The sequence below is a fragment of the Dreissena polymorpha genome, chromosome 5 (assembly GCF_020536995.1).
Source record: "Dreissena polymorpha isolate Duluth1 chromosome 5, UMN_Dpol_1.0, whole genome shotgun sequence".
Lineage (NCBI taxonomy): Eukaryota > Metazoa > Mollusca > Bivalvia > Myida > Dreissenidae > Dreissena > Dreissena polymorpha.
Genome location: NC_068359.1, coordinates 437,194 through 464,219, shown reverse-complemented (window position 1 = coordinate 464,219; position 27,026 = coordinate 437,194). Strand labels below are relative to the sequence as shown.

Genomic DNA, 27,026 nt, shown 5'->3' with positions numbered 1-27,026 from the left:
CAACTATATGCTCCCCGAAAATTTTCGGGGAGCATAAAAACCTTAAAACATGTGGCAGCCATGGATTAAACAAAAATTATTTTTCAAATTTATCTTAGATATAGTTGCAACACAAGTTTCTGAGCAATTTTCACGATTGGGTCAACATATGATTTATAGAAAGGTTTTACCATAGCAACAAAAGGAAAAATGCCCAGCCTAATGGCGCCTCTTTTTTAATGGACATCAACCATATTTCACAAATAAGACTTCTTCCATTTTACCTTGGGACCTAATTTTGACCCCACATGACGCTGTTTTGAACTTGGCCAAGATTTCAATCGGACAAAATATAATGTTCTAACTGATTTTCATGAAGATCCAGCAATAAATGCAGGCACTCAATTGTTCACAAGCTTTTTCTTTCATAATACCATGTGACTTAGATTTTTTCCCCCACATGAGCCAGTTTGGAAGTTGGCAGAGAAATCATTGGGAGAAATTTTTTTGAACAATATATACAAAAATTGTGAATGTAAATGTGGTAACAGGTGTTTTTTCTTTAATTCTACCTTGTGACCGATTTTTAAACCCCAAATTGACACAGTTTAGAACTCATTCAAGATTTCAATGGCACAATTGTTCTTACCAAGTTTTATGAAGATTTGGCACAAAATGTGGCCTCTAGAGTGTTCAAAAAGTAAACGTTGACAACAAATGACAAATGACGGCGAAACGCTGATAGCAAAAAACTAACCATGTGCTCAGGTTAAATTAACAAAATGAATAATTAACAAATCTGAAATAAATGAAAGGGATCAAAACTAATTTTTGATAAAACATAGATTCACCATACAATAAAATCACCATCAAAATCTCAAAAGGTTTTAGATCTCGGGCTGTTTTATTCAAAAGTAAATATGTTCCAAGACACTGGGTCACCACAAAATCAGTCAACAACTAAACCCTGACATATAATTTAGAGATACAATGTACTTGAATGCTTACTTGCATATGCGTGTGTAAGAAACTGAGAACAGCGGTCACACATTATTCCTCCACATAGTCTACAATGGTGGCGTCGTCGTGTCATGCTGAACGATCGGTTACAAAACCGGCATATGTTGACCTCGTTGTCAGGCTGCCAGTGCACAACGCTCTTCTCAAACGCTGAGGAAGATAAAACAATTTGATAAAATAAATTATCCTTCTGCTTTGTTATTGCAATGTATTCTTTCAGTCACCCGATATAATGTTTTTGAGGATGAATAACTGTCATAATTACACAATTAGCTATAAGATAATTTAAACCTCAAAATTAAAATCACAGCAAGGAAAGTGGCCATGCCACATAACTAGATTTCCTTTGTTCTGCCAATTAATATTTTTTATTTTAATAATTGTGTCACCCCATGTCTGCCTCTAAGCTTCTTACACACACATTTCAACTCAAAACCTCAATCCAAAATTTACTTTATGAGCAGAAACTGTTTTCTTATGCTTAGTTACAATGACCATCACCTGGGCATGAATGGCCAAAAATTCCATCCCAGGCTAATTCTGCACATAAGCTTGGTAAGTGTCATCATACAATGACCAGGAACACATGAGTGAAGTTTCACATGAATATTATAATTGTAGTAGAAATAGTGCGTCTATAAATAACATTTGAGTTCATGTAGTAACAAACACATAATGTGCAATGGAGCAGATGAACTTACTGTATTAAAGTACTACAATGTGAACTTGTATACCTTTCCTCTTCCCAGAATCTGTAGGGGCGTCTGCAGCAATAAGCTTGTCCAAACGGATCAGTAGCTTGTTAGTCTGCACTACATACTTGTCAACACGGGTGTCACGAACACTGCGAAAGTAGTCCGTCTGACTACGTATGGCACCTGGTATAGGCACAAAAGATCATGTCTATAGATAGCTAGTTCTGTTCATTTATTGCAATCTGTATATGCAGTTACACACTATACCGAGTACCCTAGCATATCAAAGTAGTCCGTCTGACTACATATGGCACCTGGTATAGGCACAAAAGATAATGTCTATAGATAGCTAGTTCTGTTCATTTATTGCAATCTGTATATGCAGTTACACACTATACCGAGTACCCTAGCATATCAAATTACATGGTTTAAGGAGTTCTTAAGCAATCTTTTAATTATAAAAAAACTATCGTACCTGTAGTAGTACAGTATAAATTATAAAAGCACAGCTTTCATATATAATTTTAGTAAAACAATACTAAATTTAATTATAGAAACAAGATGTGTTTGTGAAACACAATGTCCCCCTATATGATGTTTGACCTTGTAGGATGACCTTGACCCTTCACCACTCGAAATGTGCAGCTCCTTGAGATATACACGCATTTCAAATATAAAATTGCTAGCTTCAATATTGCAGAAGTGACATTACATGCGCAATTTTGACCTTGATGGATGACCTTGACCTCGACCTTTCACCACTCAAAATGTGCAGCTCCATGAGATACACATGCATGCCAAATATCAAGTTGCTATCTTCAATATCGCAAAAGTATTCATAAAATAAGCAATTTGGGCCACATATATTTGACCTCTGACCTTGAAGAATGACCTTGACCTTTCACCACTTAAAATGTGCAGCTCCATAAGATACACATGCATGCCAAATATCAAGTTGCTATCTTCAATATCGCAAAAGTATTCATAAAATAAGCGATTTGGGCCACATATATCTGACCTCTGACCTTGAAGGATGACCTTGACCTTGACCTTTCACCACTTAAAATGTGCAGCTCCATGAGATACACATGCATGCCAAATATCAAGTTGCTATCTTCAATATTGCAAAAGTATTCATAAAATGAGCGATTTTGGACACATATATTTGACCTCTGACCTTGAAGGATGACCTTGACCTTGACCTTTCACCACTCAAAATGTGCAGCTTCATGAGATACACATGCATGCCAAATATGAAGTTGCTATCTTCAATATAGCAAAAGTTATTGCAAAATGTTAAAGTTGGCGCAAACAGACAGACAGACAGACAGACAGACCAACCAACCAACAGACAGGGCAAAAACAATATGTCCCCCACTACTATAGTGGGGGACATAAAAAATCAATATAATTTATTTGTAATTGAGTTAGTCTAAGATTGCCGTAGTTCTAAAGTTTTCACAAAAGTTGTTCAACACAATTATTTCATGGTAATTTCTGGAAATTTTTAACTTATTTTAAGTTACATACACAAGTTACAGTAGGGTAAATGTGAAGGTCTAAATTAGCCACTGATGAATATGTATATTAACATTAATCAACTGGAAACTTGTAATAGTTCACCCGTGTTGCCTACCAATGTCCTGTGGCTGCCAATAGTCCACATTGTACAGGTTGGTTGACTTGGTCAGTACACTATTGGAGCCTAAATGCCCACTCTCTACAGCCACCTCTACCTCTTTATCGCCCAAAAACTTCTTCTTGGCTTTGTCAAACAGGCCTGCAGTTATAATTATTACAATTTTAGTAATTTATAAAACATTAATACAATTTAAAAGTGGATCAAACATTAATAATAATGTAAATAGTGTTGAACATTAATAATATAATATTGCACAAATGTTTATATGCGCACTTAATGTCACTTTACCAATCATCTGTCCATGAGTCATCTGTGTTACATAAATGAATTAATGAAAGTCAATTTGAATAAGGCAAAATCAAAGGGCTTACAAATGAAACAGTCCTTACCTGTCAAGTGTTAACATTTCAAAATAAATGGAATCGTAATAACAAAGTCAAGACCAGTAATATACAACCTAACAGTAAAACATAACGCACCTCTTAATTGGTTGAGTGTAGCCTTATCTTCAGTACTGTGTGCTTCCTCAAAGTGGGACTGTAGCTGGGACGGTGTGCCTAGATCCTTCATACACATAGGGCACAGGAATCCCTCTAGAATCTCACCTCCAGAGGCTGCCATTGTTTCTGGAAAAAATGTGATACACTAGTAAAGATTTTCTATAATCAAGCTAAACTACATAATTATTTGCCAGGGCTTAATAATGATTTGCAACATGCTTTACGTGTTTACCACTACCAATTAACCATGTATTATTTCAGTCAAACATTTGGCACATGAGAACATTTTCTTCTCACATAGTACTTGTGCACACTTTTTCTGCATGTGCATTATTATTTAATAGTGTCAGCTACATACACAGTATGTAGAGTTTAAAAAAATAAATTTTAGGAGCCCACTTTTTATTTATAGGGGCTTCCTAGGAGTTCTGGAAAACTGTGAAAATTAGGTCGCACACTTCTGCATGCAAGGGGATTTCAAGTCTATTTTAGGTATTCTATTAAAATCAGCTTTATTAAACATAAAATCCATGAAAATATTGTTTGGTAATAAAGGTTAATAAAAACAAGAGATGTGTTTGTCAGAAATACAATGCCCCCTACTGCGCCACTTTGATATATTTTTTTTATCATTTGGTAGGTACATATAATTATCTTCTTTTAAATCTAATTACTTCCCTTGGATTATTTTTTAAACTTTGACCTTGAAGGATGACCTTGACCTTGACTTTTCACTACTCAAAATGTGCAGCTCCATGAGATACACATGCATGCCAAATATCAGGTTGCTATCTTCAATAGGGTCAATCCGGGTTAAATCGGACAGGGGTAAAAAATCGGACACTTCATAAAATATCTTATTATGGAACATAAAGTTCATCAACACCAGTTATTTTTGGATTTTAAGAATAAGACAGTTATTCTTAGAACTGATATTAAAAAAGAATACTACGTCATCGGGAATTCCTCTTGTATTTAAACGAGTTCTGGGATATTCTGCGAACTTCCTTTCAAAACCAAAACAACGCCATCCAAACCTTCAAAGTCCGTTCAAGGAAAAACTTTACTTCCTATAGGTAATATAACACTCTAATATCAAATTTTGTATTAGAAGTGATCCTTATTCAATAGAGAGCATTTATGTTATAAATATTCATGGATAACTTGAATGTTATTAACATTAAATGAGAAAAAAGGCACTGTCCGAGTTTTCCCTGTTGAAAAATCGCTCAGGAAAATGTCGGACAGTCAATTTTTCCCGCTTAATAAAGTTCGTTGCCTCGCACAATCTCTTTTCTAGAAGAGTCTTAAGGCTGCAGAAAACTTGGTGATCTCATTCATATGCGAGTTGTTTCCCTTTTCCAATCTCTACTTTGCCATTATACCTTTAGCTAGATCTACAATAAGTTAATTTTCATCGATATTTTTCATTGCAAATTAGTGTGCATATGTTTTAGCCAATATTTGTTATGATAGGATTATTACTTTTCATAAAACGAATAACGTAATTGTGTATGGGGTATACGTTATCGGTATAAGGGATATTTTGAGGTCGGGGAGAATTGTAGCTCTATCAGCGAAGGTCCTTGCACATTTGTAGCTAGTCGCAGGCCGGTCGTAAATGATTTCTGCAACTAGTGAGCTCCCGAAAATTCTTGGGTGTTGTAATGGAATCGTTACTCAATCCGGAAATCGGTGATCACGTGATCTGTCTACAAATCAGCTACGCCTTTTTCAAGACTCACTAGTTCACCCCGAGTGAGTTGCGAGCCCGCTAAGATTCTCGCAATTTAGATCAATATCAATAGATATTGGCCCCTAATTCATGGATGCGTGCGTTGAGGTTCAAGCTTAGTCGTGACCAATCTGCATCGTTCGTAGTACAATCGCAGTAGATTCTTACACATCGTAGTGAAGTTGCGACCCTATTCGCAAGATTTCAACCGAACCCCACGATTCGTCATAACTCAATCGTACCAATGTCGTAACTGAATAGTAGACCATCATGAGTTTTCCCGATTCAATAAATGTGATAAATCCTAGTGAATAGTGGGCTTCTTTTTGTTGTGGAATAGGGCCATATGCACCGCTGGGCTTCTAGCGAGTTTGAAATCGGAACACCGTTCTTTTGTTGCCGGAAGCCTCAAAACTCTGTTCACAAAAATGTCATAAAAGTCTAAAGCGATGCAGCATTTCAAAGGCAACTGTGCTATGTCAGAAAAAAAGATGCAATTAAGCTTGGGAATGCCTTCAGGTTCGTAGACGGCGCCTTTTATTTTAAGGCGAAAGACCGCCCGTCTAAGTTCAGTCGAAGGGTTCCCAGCAAAGACGCAGTGTGGGTTTTAAAGTGAAAGACTGTTACGTAAACAGTGTACGAGAAGACTTGTTGCATTGCTTTGCAATTTAAATATTTTAATTTGTGAACAAAATATCGAAGTTATAAAAGTTTTTATAATGGTTGAAGTTTGCAGGAATATGTAAACGAAGTTTTACTCGACGAACATTATAATTGTATTGACAAACATACATAATACATATGTATATGATGTATATAATGTATATATGTATAGAATAGGGATATACATGTACAATGATTAATTTATAATATGCACATTTCAACTATTATTATAAATGTATGATCATTTTTATTTCTCAGAGTTATACATTTATCAAAGATCTACTTACAAAACAACATAATTGGTAACATATTGGATGCACAAAATATTACTATAATAACTTATACAACCACAATGATCAATTTTCTAGAGAAAGAAAATCATGTGGAATTAATGAAAAGCGATCCTTGTTTAGTTATCTCTCCGTTGAATGCGGTTGTTGTGTGATTAGAATCTTTGGTATAACACTATTTTGATTCCTGTCTTAAATCTGAGTCTATATTTTAGACTTAAAACGTTGATGAATACGGGCCCAATGCTCCAATATAATTATCTTAATCGGTCCCGTGGCCGACAAGAAATAACGCAGGACAACACCAATAATAGTTTTCAAAGTTAAATCGAAAAAAAGTTGTATGTTTGTTTTTGTCGGATTCTAAAGTTAACAACCTGGAAATGTTGTGTACAAATCAAATAAAATAAAGATTTCAAAACAGTAAACTGTGGTTGCATTACCAAATTTATACATTGGAACTAAAAAATGAAAACAAAAACATTGGAACTAAAAAATGAAAACAAAATCCACGTAGTTGTGGCATTTTACTACCCAGAATTTGCTTAATAGCGTAGATATTTTTGTTTGGCTAGTAAGATATTAGATCTAGTAAAACTTACCACCACCAAGAATGTTTTGTTGGATTATCGATTCGAGTATCTGCTAGAGACAATAACTTCAGTATATGTATCCATTAGCTTCCTGTATACCACCTTATACAATAAGTGATTACTTGAGATAGCCTATATTATAATTTTTTTTAATCATACATGTGTTACCCGGTTCGCGGTTACAACAGTTGCTTAAAATTTACAATAAATCCGCAAATGATACGTCTGCACAGAACGATAAAATTCGAAGAGTACCGTTTGATGCTTTTGGTAGCCTTTAATAGTCTGAAATATATTGTTGTTTCGGTCATTTGAAAACATAGCTATTGATGACAGCTGAAAAGTGTCCGAGTTTACCCGGATTGACCCTATTGCAAAAGTTATGACAAAGTTTTTGGATAGACAGACAGACAGACATATAGACAGACAAACACAATTTATGACAGACAGGCAAAAAACAATATACCCCCAATCATTCGATCCGGGGGCATTAAAACTCAATGTTGTTGATTTTTATTTGAACGAAGGAATTAAAATTGTAAACATGTGAAGTAGATAACAATTCTCAAATTCTTGTTTAGATTGGGAAATTAATAATTGCAAAATTATCTATGCAAAAATAACTCTTGAAATACCACCACAGTTGTATAGGTGTGATCGCTCCAAAATATACCTACAAAGTCGAAAATTTGGGCTCAGAGGTGGTTCCAAATTGACAGCGGCCGCTTACATCAATGTGGAGAGAAAACATCTCCCTCGACACAGTTGCCTCCCTTTGTGTTATTGTTGTCATTGACTTTACACATTGCTCGAACTACTCAAAAGGTTAAGAATAATATTCGATAATAAACCAGACAATAATGGTATGCGGTTTCAGAGCACATAAGACGTGTAGATTTTTCCTTCAGACAGCTGTTTACAACAGTACCACACATCATGCGGCCATAGCTAGAAATTTCTGCACCATCAATGAGGGGAAAACATTCACAGAACTCCGGTTAAAGAAACGATTTGAGCCGAAGGAACATGAAGGTTATTTTAATACTGTTTATACTTTTTAAATACTTTTATTTCTTTTATATTTCGCAGCCATATTAAAATTGAATGGCATATCCTTAAATATAGAAACAACTTGACCAATACTTCTTCCATCTTTATCATCTGTAAAAAAAAATGATTTCAGCACAGGTCTAAAGTGGGATTCCAACTCAAGCCTTCATTAATTATTTTAAAACAACAAAGATTCAAAGATCTATTAATAAACAAAGATTGGAAACATCCATTCAGACCAATAGAAGGTATGGTGAATTTGCGCAGCAAAAATGATGTCTTTATAATGTGACATCTATCGCGTAGTGGTTTATCTCCCTCCTTTATCATGCCCTACAGCAGCGTGTCTGTCCTCTTAATTACAACAAACAATTATTCATGACTTTGCATAATAGAACTGAAAACATGTGGGGAATAAAAAAGTTTCAAAATGTAAAGTATCATTGATATATTAAAAGTGATTTAAAAGTAAAAATAACAGATTTGTAAAAGTGTCTCTTAAGCAACATTAAGTCGCCAGGTGGTGAAAAGAGTAGAGCTGCAACGATTCGATCCGATGCATCGAAAATCGGTTCAAAATGCGTCGATTCGATTACGATACCAAATCTACCAAATTCGATTCGATTCTTTAACATATAGACATATATATACATAGATAGTTAGATACGTAAAGCTCGCTGTATTCTGACTATTTGATACGGGAAGGTGTAGGTTTTATCTTTACCTGTAATTACGACGCGCGCAATTGGATGCTTATTACTTTAGTCATTCAATCAATAAGTGCGTTACGGTCTACTTTTGGAAAAAGTGTCAAAATGGCTGAACAAGTTGTGGCCGACTAATTGAAATTATAAGATGCGCCTAAGAAGCTAAAATCAAAAGTGTGGCAGTATTTTGGGTTTCATGATGGTCGCCCTCCCGATAAAGCAAAGTGTAAACTGTGCTTCACGGATGCAAACATAACGTTGATTTAGCAAGCTTAAGAGGTAGCACAAGTGCAACTACTCAAGTCGCCAGCCGGAAAAGTAGTTCTGTTTCTGTTTGGAATTTGTTAAGTTTATTCGAGAATGTTCTTTGTCCTACAGGTAACAGGTGATGCTGTCATGGCTAAATGGTAAACATGCTTGTAGCGGTTTTGGATATAAGTATAATAGTGATAGTACTATCACTCCACTGATTCCAGATGTTCTTATGTTTTTTAATTTTATATTATTGTGTATTCAACACAATCTTCTAGTCAGAAGATTTTTTATATTAAAATTGAGTCCTAATTTGCTATTCTTTTTTATGTGTTTTATTGAAATATTGACATAGTCTGAAAGACAATTGGCAGTTTCTTGCAAAATATTCCTTACAAATGTTAATTTTACACACTTTCAACAGTTTTTAGCTCACCTGAGCGATAGCTCGGGGTGAGCTCTTGTGATCACTCACCGTCCGGTGTCCGTCCGTCTGTCTGTCTGTCTGTCTGTCTGTAAACAATTTGTAAACATCTTCTTCTACTAAACCATTGAGCCAATTTCAACTAAATTTCATGTGGAGCATCCCTAGGTCATGGGACAAAAGAATTGTTAAAAAAAATTTGATCACATAACCAAGATGGCCGCCATGACCATATATGGTAAAAACCTTAAAAAATCTTCTTGTCAGAAACCGCTCATCAGATTTTCAAAAAATTTCACAGTGATGACCTTTGAAGGCTCCCCTGAAAAAGTTGTTCAAAGAAATTTGATTCGTCAAAAAACATGGCCGCAGGAGCTCGTTGAACTTTGCATGTTTATTCGTTTTTGCCTATTTTGTGAAAACTTTCAAAAATCTTCCACATTTTTTGTTCGATCCTTTCCAAATTTGCACAGTGTCTTTATATCAATGAGGACACGAACCCTACAAAAAATGAGCATTATTGGTCCATGAAGTACAGAATTACCTCCCCTTGAATTGAGAAAATGGTGTTTATGCAATAAAGTCCAAATTTTTTATCCAATTCTTTCCAAACTTGCACAGTGTCTTCATATCAATGAAAACTCGAGCCCTGTCGAAAATGAGCAACATCGGACCATTAAGTCCAGAATTTTTCTCTTTGAGATGGCAGATTTAGAAATAATTATAGTGTACTCTTTTTTCCAATTAATAGTGCTATTAGAGTAAACGATTTGCTGGCTACAGGCCAGGTTTCTCTGACAGGATTCTCTTCTGATGGCTTTGCTGCAGACCACATAAACCCTTAACCCAGAACAGTCAATTCTTTCTGCAAATGTTTGTGACTGTGGAAATCATTGAAATAAAAGGAGAAATTGCTGAAATTAGCATTTTCTCCTTTCATCACAATGCTTCCTACCCTATTAAATCAGTTTCTTCTTATTCCATTATAATTTAATTTGTCGTCTGCAACCTCTTTCAATTTGGAAAAGGGTTAACTACCAGAAATCAATTAATGCTGTAGTTTTGTTGATGAGAAATTATTTTTCCTTTAAAATGGGAGGTGATTATTGCTTAGGAAATTGCTCTGGTAGGGTTGAATCATCGTGGGAAATTGAGAAATTGTTCAGTCCAAAATATGTTGATTGGTAAAAGGATTTATCCTTATGCAAACATGGGTTGCCTGTTTAGTCGATGATATCTTGTCAATTTTGAGAAAAAGGAGGAATCTCTTCAAAACAAGCAAAAATTCCTTTTATCTCAATATTTAAGTTTTTAGCGTACCTGAGCAGATCATATTCTCCTAAACCATTCAGCCAATTTCAACCAAATTTCATGTGGAGCATTCCTACGTCACGAAAAAAAAATATTGTTAAAAAAAATTTTGGTCACATAACCAAGCTGGCCGCCATGCCCATATATGGTCAATACCTTAAAAAATCTTCTTGTCAGAAAGGGCTCGTCGGATTTTCATTTTTTTTTACAAGGATGATCCTTAAAGGCTCCCCTAAAAATTTGTTCAAAAAAATTTGTTTCTTGTCAATTACCATTGGGCCTAAGGCTATTAAATTTGTTCAGGTGAGCGATTCAGGGCCAATGTGGCCCTTGTTAAAACACTGTTGAACCAACCAAACTATATCAAACAAACACACAATTTGACAAATGCCCAAGATATCTAGGTATGCGACACTTTTGAACAGAAATGTTTGTTTTGAGGCAAAAGAGTGAATATATGATAAAACTAGGTTTGAAGATGAATCGAATCGAAAAAATCGGTATCGAAGTGTCTGAAATCGAAATCGAATCAAGCTGTTGGTGAATCGTTGCAGCTCTAGAAAATAGTGCAGCCAGTGCGGGACTCGAACACTGGACGCCTCATTAACAGGGTGAGTGCTCTCCTGACTGAGCTAACTGGGCCGCCACACATCTTTCCACCAATCCTGGTTAAGTTCGGTACTGTGACATTCTCCCCTGCAAAGTTGGAATTCTTCCTCGAATTCAAGACAGAGAACAGCTGTATATAGCTGATCTCGATGAACCCACTGGCAAGTTCTATAAAAAAAACTGTAACCGCCATGGTCTCCTGTTGGGCGCCATTGTTGCAAGGTGGTGAAAAGAGTGAAGCCAGTCCGTGACTTGAACCCGGGACACTTAGCTAACAGGGCGAGTGGTCTCCCGACTGAGCTAACTGGGCCGACACACATCTTTCCACCAACCCTGCTTAAGTTCGGTACCATGACATAACATAACATTTAAACCTTAGTTAGCTTTTACAAAAGTACACCTTTCAATACCCGGTTTCCTTTTATTTGTTTTTATGCCCCCAGATCGAATGATCGGGGGTTTATTGTTTTTGGCCTGTCTGTCATTCCGTCTCCAAACTTTAACCTTGGTTAAACTTTTGCAATATTGCAATAAGTTTTGCAATATTGAAGATAGGTACTTGATATTTGGCATGCATATGTATCTCATGGAGCTGCACATTTTGAGTGGTGAATGGTCAAGGTCATCCTTCAAGGTCAACGATCAATTATATGGCTTCAAAGTGGCGCAATTCTGTCCCAAAACTTTAACCTTGGTCATAACTTTTGCAATATTGAAGATATTATCTCATGGAGCTGCACATTTTGAGTGGTGAAAGGTCTAGGTCATCCTTCAAGGTCAAATATATGGCTTCAAAGTGGCGCAATATGGGGCATTGTGTTTCTGACAAACACAGCTCTTGTTTTTAATGAATAAAGTACAAGTATAAAGTTGATATAAAAATCTATCGTCTATAAGTCTATGCGTTTAATTTTTATGTTCGCAGGTATTAAATAACATTACCTTTAGTGATTTAAAGGAGCCTTTTCACAGATTTTGGCATGTTTTGAAGTTTATCATTTAATGCTTTATATCCATAAATGTAAACATTGGATATAAAAAGCTCCAGTAAAAAATCAAGACTAAATTAAAAAACAGAAGAAAAAGGTAACCCTCAGCAGGACTCGAACCACTGACCCCTGGAGACCTAGAGTAAAAAGTCTACCACTTAGACGACTCGGCCATCCTTCTGAATACAATGTCAGATGTATTTTATACTTAATATAAGCAATCCTCTGAGTTTCACAAAATAACGACAACAACAGAACTCTCCAAATTATTAATTTGTTTCGCATTGCAACGCTTTATAATTTTCGGGGTTTTAAATTGTCAAAAGATGCATATAATGGCTATTTTAGAGCATGGTAAATGTTCAGTATTACTGTTTCCTCAAAAATATCATAACTAAAACGAAAATTTACAAAACTGAAACTGAAAGTTTTTTCAATTTACCTTAACGGAAAATCGACGGATCTCTAGATGACAGGAATAATTGTTTATTGATAGATCTTTGCATTACCAGTCAGCGTGCATGCATATAGGTGTACTTCATAACAATTTTACTGCTATGTGTATAAATAGTTGATAAAAAGACATGTAAATTAAGAATCCATTTTATGAAAAACTTTTAAGAGTATCATCTTATTTCAGCAGTATTATATAATATTAACAATTGCTCATTACCTATGAAGAATCGAAGTATTCCTTTGTATAACTTAAGGTCTGAATTCGCACACAACTTGGAAAACTTGCAGTAATAAACACTGATTCATTACATATATTAATTGTGTGCATGGTTTCATGGTTCTACTGTGTTAAATTTCAGCTGATGAACTTAACAAGAGATTTCCCAATCCTGAGCAGATTATTAAGGAGTTTTACAGTCCTTTCACTGGCGTCCCCTCTGAATCACATATTTACCCTGAACAGGAGACCTTGAAGTCAAAATACTTCAATCTTTACACATCCCAACTGAAACTGCAATGGCCGCTGCGTACAGAAGCTGTTGGTATACACACTGACAAAGACACAGCTGTCCAACGATCATATCTACGAGCGTGTGACTATCTTCATGCAAGTAGTATATTTGAGTTTTTAACAATCAAAATGGAATGGCTGTGATTAAATATTTTACTCCTTTTATTCAATGCAGTGTTGCAAAAGGGAATAATAGATCACACACTAATATATTTTTTTTTTGTAATATTATTTTTTGCATGTTAATGCTGTCATTTATATGACACTTTTGGTTTAATATATTTTTTAATGAAAGTTTTTCTCCAAGTGCTTGTCGTGAGAAAATCTTTTCTTTTGAAACAGAGATCATTGTCAACGTTTATAGTATTGTTGAGACTAAAACCATTGCCATAATCTGTGTACCAATAATTATGGATTTTATGGACCCCATTGGAAATAAGCTTTCAGCTTAATGGGGTATCCATAGGTCCTTAGCATTCGTGCTCATATGAGCCTACTTTAGTTACAAAACTTCCGTATTGTTAAAAGTTTGCATACAGCAACAGCGTTTTATTTGATGCTCTTAAATTGGAATTTTAAATCACCTAGTCTTAATTCTTTATATCTGTGATATATTCTTTTTCTCATGTGTCATTTATTTGTATGTGCTTATGACGTAAATAAATAAATAAATAAATATAAAAAAATGGGTTCTTATATATTTTATCGTTTGGTGAATATTATTTTCTATAAATGTGTTAATGACATTAAAATAGGTAATGCAGAGAATTCAATCTTGTTCCTTTAATGACAGAAAATGGGTCTTCTTCAAACAACAAACTCTGTACCAGAAGTGTTAAACCCAAGCAAGTTGACTGGCATACTAGAGCATTTGGCTGGTCTTCAGACTCCTGAACTCCATTTATCATCTAACTTCCGCATAATTAACACATTGGAGATGAGACAGGATGAGGAAGTTTTATGGAGATGTACTCTGCAGGTAACATATTAACTTAAATCACAAGATTGGATTTTTTTTGCAATAAATGATTGCCGAGTTTAATTTGTTCTTTATTGAAATGTTATAGTCAATTGTCTCTAATTGCATTCCTCTTTCCATATCTATGCCCCCCTTCGAAGAAGAGGGGGTATATTGTTTTGCTCATGTTGGTCCGTCCACCAGATGGTTTCCGGATGATAACTCAAGAACGCTTAGGCCTAGGATCATGAAACTTCATAGGTACATTGATCATGACTCGCAGATGACCTCTATTGATTTTCAGGTCACTAGGTCAAAGGTCAAGGTCACGGTGACCCGAAATAGTAAAATGGTTTCCGGATGATAACTCAAGAATGCTTATGCCTAGGATCATGAAACTTGATAGGTAGATTGATCAGGACTCGCAGATGACCCCTAGTGATTTTCAGGTCACTAGGTTAAAGGTCAAGGTCATGGTGACCCGAAATAGTAAAATAGTTTCTGGATGATAACTCAAGAACACTTATGCCTAGAATCATGAAACTTTAAAGGTAGATTGATAATGACTGGCAGATGACCCCTATTGATTTTCACTTTCAGGTCACTAGGTCAAAGGTCAAGGTCACGGTGACCCGAAATAGTTTCCGGATGATAACTCAGAACGCTTATGCCTAGGATCATGAAACTTCATAGGTAGATTGATAATGACTGGCAGATGACCCCTATTGATTTTCAGGTCACTAGGTCAAAGACTTGGTGACCCGAAATAGTAAAATGGTTTTCGGATGATAACTCAAGAACACTTATGCCTAGGATCATGAAACTTGATAGGTAGATTGATCATGACTCGCAGTTGACCCCTATTGATTTTCACGTCACAATATCAAAGGTCAAGGTCACAGTGACCCGAAATAGTAAAATGGTTTCCGGATGATAACTCAAGAACGCTAATGGCTACAATCATGAAACTTCATAGGTACATTGATCATGACTCGCAGATGACCCCTATTGATTTTGAGGTCACTAGGTCAAAGGTCACGGTGACTTGACACAGTAAAATGGTTTCCGGATCATATCTCAAGAAAGCTTACGCTTAGGATCATGAAACTTCATTGGTACATTGATCATGACTCGCAGATGACCCCTATTGATTTTCAGGTCACTAGGTCAAAGGTCAAGGTGACTTGACACATTAAAATGGTTTCCGGATGATTACTCAAGAAAGCTTACGCCTAGGATCATGAAACTTCATAGGTACCTTGATCATGACTGGCAGATGACCTCTTTCGATATTCAGGTCACTAGATCAAAGGTCAAGGTCACAAAAAACGTATTCACACAATGGCTGCCACAACTGACAGCCCATATGGGGGGCATGCATGTTTTACAAACAGCCCTTGTTTAATTTTAGTCTATTGGCTCAATTGATCCAATTAAAAAAAAACTATCTTGAGAAAACTATTGCTTCAGTATATATGCTCAAATCAGTTCATCAATGTATTACGTGTATTGCTCAAGAAGCAGTGAAATCCCCTTTTAATCAATACTACACACTAAGTTCTGTGCATAGATAGTCAGTATAACAAGAAATAGATCAAACTTCATTCCAAAAGTGCATTAATTCTTTTTTTGCAAATGAAAACACTCGTAATAAATTTAAGTGCTTTTATTTGGATTGTGTTCTTTACAAAAGTGTCTTTACTGCCAGTGGTAAGATGTACACTGTATTTTGGCAATAAGTAATGGTTAATTTCATTATTCTTACCATTATTAATAAATGTGCTTTAGGCCTACAAGCAAGATTGTCCTATTGTTAAAATTATTTTTGCCTAAACACAAGTCATCTAAGTAAGCAATAATATGCCCAGCCAGTCCAATGAAATTTGCAATTGAACCAGCTGTCAGCCTAATTAAGCATGTAATTATAATTTATTATTACTGGTAACTGAAATGTAACATATCCAATTAAAGGTGTTGTGGCCAGTTGAGTTTACAGTATCATCTGAATCGCAATGCCTGGATATGGCATATTACCAAACATGTGCACGGGCAGCTATAAAATTAAAGGTAATAGTTATTGCAGTCAACTTGGTCATTACAATTAATATAAGAATTAAAATACAAGTCTTGAATCTTTGTGCTCACAATTTGTATTAAATATTCTTGGATTATATTCGTAGCTGATACAGTAAAGCATTACACTAGAAGGTAAACAGGCTTCTTTTTTATGGTTGAAGCAAGTTAGTTTTTACTCCAATAGTTGAAACCTTTTTTACCCTTTGCATTAAATATGCATGGAATAATTTATATTCTCTCAATTATAATTTTGTTTAGGCTTTAGGATGCTTAAATGAAGACAACACCTTCAAGCAAGGCATTCTACTCAGCTTAAACAAGTACAGTTATCTTCTGGAAAAGCTAGTTCCACGTACACTGATCAACCCTGACTATGAACTCTACGTAGATGCCTCAAAGCAAGGGATGGGTGGTTATCTTCTGTCCAACTCTGGCGATGACGACATTCGCTGGATGAGCGACAGTTGGGAACAGGATCAGAAAGGATTCAAATATTCTTCTACTGACGTCAATATGAAAGAGTTTTATGCACTTTTGACAGCATTTCACACGTGGAAGCACAAGTTTGTGGACAAAAAGGTGCTTTGTTACTCAGACAATCGGAATGCAGTGAATTTGGTGAACCATGGTATTTATTCTATCAATCTTCGTAATTCAAACATCAACATTTACAAAGATCTCTACATGAAACTCATGAACGTGTGTGAAAGGTACCGTATTACATTGGTGAGTGCCTATGTGCCACGCGAAAACAATCATGCTGCGGATTTGCTTTCTCGATGTGACGTGGACAAGTTTAAAGAGCTGGTGCCCACCGCAAACAAGCATCCGAAGAAAACAAAAAAGCTGTGGTTTATAAAGAACTTGACCGTAGGAAAATCCAAACATTTTAGTAAAATGAATGATCCTCCAAAAGACAAAAGGCCAGATGGGGAAACTAAATGATATTGGAAATAAATTTTGTTTAATGACGAATGTGTCATTTTAACGGTTACACCTCGTAATTTAACCTCATTTTCTATGGCTTTTAAAAGTATATTATGCACCACTAATCAAATAACAGATTGCTCTGCTGATCAGGTCACCTTACCAGAGTAGAAAACTCGGACAAATAGTAGTAGAAACTGTTGTTTTTCAAGGATTAACCCGCTAAATTTGGGGTATTTATTGCTACCATGTGGCTTGAGAAGAGAATTGTACAACTACAGATATGCAAAAATAATATTAATTATTGAAATTACGTGAATTTAAATAATAGCCTAATTTAAATGTCAATATTACTATAGCTGGAATATTAAATCATTAATTAATTTATTATAATGTTGCTTCAAGGGTATTACAAGAACATTAACAATGGTAATGTAAATAATAAAACATAAACATTATTTGATATAAATGTAAATTCTGACTCAGATTACAAATTTTGCTCATTTTCAGTAAAAATAATTTCTTTAATATGAAAATTGAGCTTTATAATTCATAAGTTACCCATAATGCCTTTAAGCATGTGACATGTGTGCATGAAATCTAGTTCTTCTGATTACACTGCAATGTAACGGACAGTGATATAACTGAGTTGCAGAATAAAGTTGATTTTACGCCATAAAATCAATTTGCATGAACACCTGGATAGTAAATTATCTATTATTTATTCGACAAAGCTGTCTTAGATGGATTTTGACCTAGATTTCTAGTGCTATTTATATGCACACACAAAATTGTATGCCAATGGAATTGCTCAATTGTTTATATTTTTAGGAAAGCAAACTTACATATACCAATTACTATAACCTTTGATTGGTGATTAAAATTTACATAATTTTTAGTTTAAGCCTTAAAAATAAAGTAACAGAAATGTTATCAGATGTCTCTTCTATTATTCTTTATATAATCATATTTTATATATGTTAAATTATCAAAATGTTATATTCAATTCCAGAATGACTGCATACATAATTTTAATGATGCAAACCTGTTAATAAATGTAATATTCAATTATCAATGCTGGTCAAAAATGCAAGCAGTAAAAGAGAGAACAATCCTGATGATGTCATAAAAAATCACCTTAGGCTACATCTAGTATTTATTTAGTATGCATAAATCGTCGCTGTCGTTCTCAAACCTTGTAGCTCCAAAATTTTCAAAATATTATTTTCGTCTTTTCCAAATATATTAAGTTTGGCGCGTGTTTTGTGCTATATCTCGTAGCTCTACGCCAATCAGAGCCCTTGAAAAAGCCATGTGACGAAATGTTGTAGAATGATTGTTGGCTTTTTTCCTGGCGAAAAGTCGCAGCGACGCCATTTCACCTAAAGGTACGTCGTTTCGTTTGGACAAATTTGACAAAAACTTTTTTATAAAAAAAATTATTTGCAACTACGAGGTTTCCAATCAGGACGAATTGTCGTACCTCATAAAAATGACAAAACTGTGGTGACAAAATATCGTAGCTACCATGTCTGACTGTCAGTTTGACTTATCAGTATGACTTACGCGTCTACGGCTTATTCCGTATTTTGCAGCTTCATTTGTTTGGTATTTTTACAGAATTTCAATTCCTAAAACATCGTTATTAAAAAAATGAGATGGTTTTTTCTCTCTCCTGAAAAGTTGGCATTTTGTAGCTATGAGGTTTGAGAACGACAGCGACGATATGTGCATTTAGTATGCAAAGCAGCATACAGGGAAAATGAAAAGAAAACCATTTGAATGTTTAAACACATCTTTGTAGGTATCTGAACGAGAAAACACATACAAAGTTTCAGTTGTTTTGTTTTTTTTTGGGTGAACATCTAAGACAACATTTAATTATTTTACTACCCACAACAACTAAGAGTGCATGCATTTGAAAATGGAATCAAACATATGGCCACTGAAGCTGTAGCTGAACAGTATCACTATATATTCAAACAACTTGGCAGAATTTTCTCAAATAAATTATGTGTAAGTACCACTTAAAACACATTTTGACCAGCAAAAATAATGTAATTGATAAACATGAAATTTTAACAAGATGTGTTTGTGAAACACAATGTCCCCCTATATGATGTTTGACCTTGTAGGATGACCTTGACCCTTCACCACTCAAAATGTGCAGCTCCATGAGATACACATGCATTTCAAATATAAAATTGCTAGCTTCAATATTGCAGAAGTGACATTACATGAGCAATTTTGACCCATATATTTGACCTTGAAGGATGACCTTGACCTTTCACCACTAAAAATGTGCAGCTCCATGAGATACACATGCATGCCAAATATCTAGTTGCTATCTTCAATATTACAAAAGTATTCATAAAATTAGCGATTTGGGCCACATATATTTGACCTCTGACCTTGAAGGATGACCTTGACCTTTCACCACTCAAAATGTGCAGCTCCATGAGATACACATGCATGCCAAATATCAAGTTGCTATCTTCGATATTGCAAAAGTACTCATAAAATGAGCGATTTTGGCCACATATATTTGACATCTGACCTTGAAGGATGACCTTGACCTTGACCTTTCACCACTCAAATTGTGCAGCTCCATGAGATACACATGCATGCCAAATATCAAGTTGCTTTCTTAAATATTGAAATACTGCAAAAGTGTAAATTAAATGAGCGATTTTGACCCATATATTTGACCTTTGACCTTGAAGGATGACCTTGACCTTTCACCACTCAAAATGTGCAGCTCCATGAGATACATATGCATGCCAAATATCAAGTTCCTATCTTCAATATTGCAAAAGTTATTGCAAATGTTAAAGTTGGCGCAAACCAACCAACAGACCAACCAACAGACAGGGCAAAAACAATATGTCCCCCACTACTATAGTGGGGGACATAAAAAGTGTTTAAATGCATTAAAGTCACACTATAACAATTCACGCTTTAAACCGGGCTTGTAAACAATGGTTCCCATTAAATATATACATATTCACAAAGTAAACCAGTGCTATTAATTAAAACAACTGACAGTTTCACATAAATTAGTTGCATCAAATAAATAACATCGTCTTAAATACACAAAACAACAAATAAGGCCGTTTACCTGGTATGATTTAAAATACCATTACCAAATATTGTGTTAATTTATTAAAATTATTAAAGCTCAAACAATTTTCAATGTTGACAAATTAAAACTTGTTGATTTGTATGGTCGACGTTAAAGGAATTACACAATGGAATTGTTTGAAATTCTATAAACTGATAACAGCTTCAGCAGCTTATTCTTAAACAAATTTAAGAAAAATAAGCAATTTATTCAACTGTTAGAAATAACATTTTACCCCTTTACTCCATGACCATCAGCTGTAAAGGATAGGATTGGTTGATTTGTCAATGGTATTTCGGGAGCTTCACTTAAGTCTGCTTTAAAACGTACTTTTTTTCCAATAATATAAATGCATGGCTAATTTTTTTACGGGTTATCCAACCTGGCCTTCGTTTAATGTCAACAAACATTTTCATTAAGTTTGGTGAAGATTCAATGAAAATTGAGGGTGCTTGAACCGAAAATTTCAATATTAGAGAATTGAAAGCTGCCTGCTTCACCACCCATCTGCTAAGAGTATTCACATAATAAGTCCTGTCAAGAGAAGGACAGAATGTTATAGTCCTATTATTGATAGTGTATATCATAAAGCGATGCTTCATGTACATTTCATTCAGAAAATTTTTATTTCTACTCTTGATTTTCCCGCACCCGCAAAGTTTCCCTTTTTTATTGAGCGTTTATTAAAACCAGACATACATGTCAGGTAGCCAATAAATAAATATTTAGTAAAAGATGATCGTATTATTTAATTTATCATACTGTATTAACAGTTGATATGCCCCTTTGGAAAAAATATGTTATCTTTTTTTTCTTCTTAAATTTACCTTTTGGCAGATTCAATTTTCATTGCTGGCAAATAGTTTGTAATTTTCTTAAGTGAAATGGCAACTCCTACTTAAAATTTCTAAATAATACTTTAACAAGTTTAAAGGGCACTTACTCCAATACCCTTCTTATGTAGAGCACTCACTTCCTGCTATCACATTACCCAATTCAACTGGGTTGCATGTTCTTTGAAAAGTTCAGTATTGTTTGAGCATTAAGCTATTAAACATAGGTAATAAGGTTATTGTTCCAGTACCTCAACATATTGATTAGTAAAAGCAATCACATGCATTGAGCATAATTTGTTACAGATCCTGTAGTTCTACCTTTGAACAACAAAACAAACTGCACACACAATTGGCATAAAGGCAACAATACGATAATGCTTCTTTACATATAAAAACAATTATAGTAATAATATGAGAATTTAACACATGTAATTTAAAATTGAAAAACTTTGGCAGATTCAAATACTTCTTAATACAACACAAAACAGTATACAATTTAAACATGTTAGTAGACATTAATACGCCAAGATTATATCTTCAAAGAATGTAAGTTTAAACTTCAAGCAATTCGGTTTTTTCACTATGTAATGCCTTAAAACTAAATTGAAAATCAAATGCATCATAATGATAAACAAGTTAAATAATGTAAAACAATTGGAGTCTTTCAAATATTGCACAAATAGGTAATCCTCTATTGTATTGTTTATCATCATAAATACACATGTATACACAAATCATCAGAAATTGTTCATAATTATATTGCCTCACAGCAGACTTACTGGTTTCAACATGCTGCAAGCTAAAAGCCTTTAAATTACTTTCTTTGAGAAGATAACCTTTTTAGATATTATTTTTATAATTCATCACTAATTGTTACATAAATATTTGTATGATAATTTATCTCATAAAAAGTTCTAACTTGTATGATTTACATGAAATGCGTAAACAATATACATGTACACAATGTCGAACATACCATATCATCTACAAGGCAAGAAATGTGAGTGTTTTATCTTTAACAAGATAGTTGCATACCAGTACATAAATATGAAAACAATGCATTATAAGCAAAAAAGTTAATTATAAAAACAAAATGATCATATTAGTTATTACTAAATAAATTAGAATTCCATTACAATAATACCTTTCAAAAAAGATGTTGGATTACATGTAGTATTATTATCTTTATAAAATTAGCATAGCAAAAAACACCACCACAACAATTCTCATTAAAAACTACAAAGTAAATTGGAGATAAATTAACATTTTATGACCTATGAGGATTAAGCTATTTTGTACATAATTCTTTCCGACAATAAATAAAAGATCCTGGTATGTTTTATTGGAGGGTGTCTACGATCCAGCCTCTTGTTCTTGGCCCAGACCTTCCAGAATGATGCCCATGGGTGTACGCTTCAGTCCCACATATTCCAGCTTGTTTGTAACTTTGTTCTTAATGTTTCTCATACGAAGAGAGGCATGTATCAAAATCACTGGAAATAACAATTCAGAAAAGGATATAAATAAAATGAATATGACCTTATTACCTTTTATTAATGCAAATTAAAAAATATTCAAAAAGTATGCACAACAATTTACAGTTTTTTTTTCATTCAAAATCGAATCTGTTAATCGGCCCCATTCCCAATAGAAACAAAAGCACTGCATAACGGGTGCTACACTCGGCTGCGAAAGCTTGTCAGATTTTTTTTTTTTTTTTAAGAGGTCACAGTGACCTTGACCTTTGACCTTGTGACCCAAAATGGGTGTGGCGTGTAGAACTCATCAAGGTGCATCTACATATGAAGTTTCAAAGTTGTAGGTGGAAGCATTTTGATTTAAGAGGCAATGTTAAGGTTTTTGTTAAAGTTTTATATTAGAGGTCACAGTGACCTTGACCTTTGACCTAGTGACCCAAAAATGGGTGTGGCATGTAGAACTCATCAAGGTGCAACTACATATGAAGTTTCAAAGTTGTAGGTGGAAGCACTTTGATTTTAGAGCCTATGTTAAAGTTTGATATTAGAGGTCACAGTGACCTTGACCTAGTGACCCAAAAATGGGTGTGGCGTGTGGAACGCATCAAGGTGCATCTACATATGAAGTTTCAAAGTTGTAGGTGGAAGCACTTTGATTTTAGAGCCAATGTTAAGGTTTTAGCACGACGCCTGCGGCGGACGTCGGACGAGCTGGCTATGACAATAGCTTGTGTTTTCTCCGAAAACAGCCTCGCTAAAAAGTACATATATTTTTCACAAATGGGAGTTAAACATTCCCAATCGAAGGTTTCCAAAATAAAAAAAAATCTTTTTTTTTAAGATCTAAATATTTTGTTCATCTCCCATCCATAAAAGTTCAACCTTAGTAAATATAATACTGAAAACACTTATAGTAATAATTTTCAAGCATTTTTAAGCAGAACAACAACAACTAATTTCCCAATTTTAGTCAAAACGCTGCTAATTATCCCAATCCAAAGGGACTTGACCCCATTCCAAAATCGTGAAAAAAACGAGATTTATTCAAGGACATGTTTATTCATCATGATCATTTGTATGCAACACTTTTTAACAGCAAAGGGATAATTGTGTTACACTCTCATAGCTTCAACTCCCTTTGTTCTTATCTTCACTGTACATGTATGCCATGTAAAACCTGTGTTTTCAATAAATGTGTGTGAATTGTTGGCTGTCATTGGCAAGGTCACTTTTGACAATGCATTGAAAGCATGTACCCACAGACAATGTTATAATTATTGACGTGCAAATTTCATTAAGTATTTTAGATTAAACAAGGGACAAAATTTTCACAAAACCAGGTTTTCAATTTGAAAAAAAAGTCTGATAATGGGAAACAACTCAAACTGAACTGATTGCTTATAATTATCCCCCTTTGTTTCCAAATAAAAATATTTTTAGTTGTGGCAACCTTGACCTTGGAGATATTGACGTAATTCTTTCGTGCGACACACCGTCCAATGATGGTGAACAAATGTGCTAAATGATTTTAAAATCTCACAATGAATGACAGTTATGGCCCGTACAAGCTCATTTATGGCCATTTTTTACCTTTGAACCCAGTGTGACCTTGACCTTGGAGATATCGACGTAATTCCTCACGCGACACACAGTCTAATGATGGTGAACAAACGTGCCAAATGATTTTAAAATCTCACTATAAACGACAAAGTTAGGGCCCGGACAAGCTTGTTCTGCCCGCCCGCCGACATTCGCCAATCTAATAACCAGTTTTTTCCTTTGGAAAACCTGGTTAAAAATGAACCAACTAAACAAACGTTAATTTATTGGCATTAAAAGATTAATGCACAAAAAGTGTATATTTTGACTAATTTAATGTCTTAATCATATAAAAGAAAATAAGTAACATTTAGTTGTACATGATATGCAGACAAAGAAATGCAGTACATGTATACTTTATGAGCAAAAACTTTATCTAATAAATCTGTTTGCATGTATGTAAAACCTCAAGAATTTACTACTTAAAATATTGCCAAGTTTCACCAAAATAACAGCTCGAACCATGGAATTTGGCAATTGCAAACACTAACATAAAATAATTTATAAATAAAATCATTTCTTAAAGGTTCTGCTTAAATCAACTTACACAGCAATGGGAAGGCAATCCCAAACATGAAAACAATAACAGCTCCGACCATATACACTAACAGGTAACCGGCGAGGAGGATGACAATCACACTTATGATTGGATGGTCTCGCTTGAACCTTCTTGCCTTCCACTGAGAACTTGTGCAATACACAAACCCTCCAAACGCCACCGAAATAGCTACAAACCCACACACCATCTTGACTGGGTGAATAATTCTGTAATGCAATATGCAACACATTCAATTTGATAGCATATATAATTGCTTAAATAACAGCCAAGAGTCGCAGTGCTCCAGCTAGGCTTAATGGAAGGCACCCTGCCCTGCCCTTCCAAGGCCCCGTCCTGCGTTTTAAATAAATAAATTTAAAAAAAAAAATTTTCGGCGTAAGCTGCATAAGCCAGCTTTTCACCTTAGCCTGACCTTTGTAAGTGTCCAATAAAATTTCCCGCGGCTAGGTACGAATGAATACACTTCATTTATTCCATTGGCTGATTTGAGTATAACACCAAAACATTGGAAACATATCCGCGTCTTTGTAACACTGTGATACTGCATGAAACAATTTTATCTCGAATGAAAAGGCTTAATAGATAGAACAGTTTTACACTCAATTCTCGACATCAATACAGTTTGTGCGTACACCTTTTATTTTCAGAGTATTACCAGCGCAAGAGCGTTTATACTTAAAAGGCTATGTTCTCATATTTAGTTCTTACTTCCTTATTCCTGTCAACATGTTAACATGTAAAAGTATAAAGAGCAATGGAAGCGAGGCCTCACTTTAAAGCATTGCATTTCAACCCGCGAGTTCAGAGTTTATATACAGGTCATCACCGGAGTTGGCGGCCAGTAAAATAATCGTTATATAATAAAGACGCTATCCGTGAACTAGGTGACCTGGAATTTTCTTTAGACCAGAAATATGTTAAATGAAGATATTCAGCAATATAATTATAGTATGTAAATAATAGATTCTTAATGTGTTTTCAACAATACAATGATAAATATTATTGTTGATAAATTTAACAATAATTATTCGTCCATATTGCCTAATGTACTAAAGTGATATTATGAGCATGTAACAGTTTATAGGTGTCTATCGCAACCGTTGATTATTTTTGATGTTTCTACTTCATATACACTTATATTAATTAATGCTGCATCATCATACTAAAACAATATACCAGAAAGAGAAAAATAATGCATTTGAATATCAACCGTACTTTCGTTTGACAACTGATCATGCGTTTACGAGTTGAACCTAAATTTAGTTTTAGTGCAGATTTGTTCATACGACACAAAGACACGAAATTGTTTTACGGATCATTTCAGCTTACAGGACTGGGTGGGTCACGTAAGAATATCGAATATAAAATATATTTTTATAAACAACTGGTAGCAAGGTGAGTTGCAGATAATTAATCAGTAACCACATTTTAACTAACTATTTTGACCTGTTAATTCTTTTCAGCTCAATTCAACAGTGCAAAATGCCCATAATATCACTTTAAGCATTAGCACGATGATAATTGATACTGTTAATAATCGAATCAAATAGCAATGCCCGACAAACCACTAAAACAGGTTTGTTCGAAGAACGCGCCTATAAATACGGATACTTCTCGTGTGGCCGGTTGACTCATATGTTTAAATTTCACTTCCATTCTTCTTGTGGTTTTCTGTTTTGTATCTATAGGTTTATGACCAGCAATATGTTATAATGTAAAATAAGCCGCGAAAACTCCCCGTAACATCCCGTACTGCGTGTGATGCAGCTAAGAACTGCACAGAAAAAGACATTCGCTATCCTTGATCTCATTCATTAAACTATTTACGCCGTATATCTTTTTTAAAGATATTTCTTGTTTGACCTACAATAATTTATACATCTCATATTACATTCATGATTGTAATTAATTTATTTATGTAGACATTTTATTTGCATGCTGCAATAATAATGGGATTAATGTATTCTATTATAATAACATAAACATTAATATGCAACAGGGAGCATTCAAGCTATGCCTGCCCGCTTGAAAGTGCCCTTTTGACAA

General features: G+C 34.6%; 4 protein-coding genes across 21 annotated transcripts in view; 2 read left to right on the top strand and 2 right to left on the bottom strand.

The window, feature by feature from the left end:
- Positions 1 to 7,891, bottom strand: part of LOC127881939 (rabenosyn-5-like) — a 96,527-nt gene extending 88,636 nt beyond the window's left edge. For 10 of the 16 annotated variants that reach the window (XM_052430196.1, XM_052430194.1, XM_052430182.1 and 7 more), the window contains exons 1-5: positions 7,753 to 7,891; positions 3,816 to 3,962; positions 3,331 to 3,474; positions 1,734 to 1,877; positions 988 to 1,149 (exon numbers count right to left, since the gene is read on the bottom strand). In XM_052430196.1, coding sequence (XP_052286156.1) covers positions 988 to 1,149; positions 1,734 to 1,877; positions 3,331 to 3,474; positions 3,816 to 3,957 — 592 coding nt within the window. In that variant the 5' untranslated portion in view covers positions 3,958 to 3,962; positions 7,753 to 7,891. The remainder of the gene's footprint in view (positions 1 to 987; positions 1,150 to 1,733; positions 1,878 to 3,330; positions 3,475 to 3,815; positions 3,963 to 7,752) is intronic. The other 6 variants (XM_052430184.1, XM_052430183.1, XM_052430185.1 and 3 more) reach the window with 6 other exon arrangements.
- LOC127881948 (uncharacterized) overlaps positions 1 to 27,026 on the top strand; it is a 220,875-nt gene that overhangs the window by 149,063 nt on the left and 44,786 nt on the right. The window lies entirely within an intron of this gene.
- LOC127881951 (PRA1 family protein 3-like) overlaps positions 1 to 27,026 on the bottom strand; it is a 140,119-nt gene that overhangs the window by 112,542 nt on the left and 551 nt on the right. The window contains exons 2-4 of one of the 3 annotated variants that reach the window (XR_008050348.1): positions 24,969 to 25,186; positions 20,133 to 22,837; positions 19,165 to 19,978 (exon numbers count right to left, since the gene is read on the bottom strand). Coding sequence is in view for 1 of the 3 variants with exons in the window: in XM_052430215.1 (XP_052286175.1) it covers positions 22,698 to 22,837; positions 24,969 to 25,186 (358 nt within the window). In the remaining 2 variants the exon portion in view is untranslated. Of the gene's footprint in view, positions 1 to 19,164; positions 22,838 to 24,968; positions 25,187 to 27,026 lie in introns of those variants that run through there. The other 2 variants (XR_008050349.1, XM_052430215.1) reach the window with 2 other exon arrangements.
- Positions 7,908 to 17,431, top strand: LOC127881944 (uncharacterized). Its single transcript, XM_052430204.1, has 5 exons — positions 7,908 to 8,149; positions 13,275 to 13,522; positions 14,220 to 14,405; positions 16,356 to 16,451; positions 16,719 to 17,431. The coding sequence occupies exons 1-5, from the start codon at positions 7,978 to 7,980 to the stop codon at positions 17,403 to 17,405; spliced, it is 1,389 nt and encodes a 462-aa protein (XP_052286164.1). The 5' UTR covers positions 7,908 to 7,977; the 3' UTR covers positions 17,406 to 17,431.

Bases quoted from the DNA above. Each gene is read 5' to 3' on its own strand.
- LOC127881944 (XM_052430204.1), top strand. From the start codon at position 7,978: ATGGTATGCGGTTTCAGAGCACATAAGACGTGTAGATTTTTCCTTCAG. The intron at 8,150-13,274 runs GTTATTTTAATA...GTTAAATTTCAG, and splicing joins TGAGCCGAAGGAACATGAAG to CTGATGAACTTAACAAGAGA. The intron at 14,406-16,355 runs GTAACATATTAA...ATCCAATTAAAG, and splicing joins TATGGAGATGTACTCTGCAG to GTGTTGTGGCCAGTTGAGTT.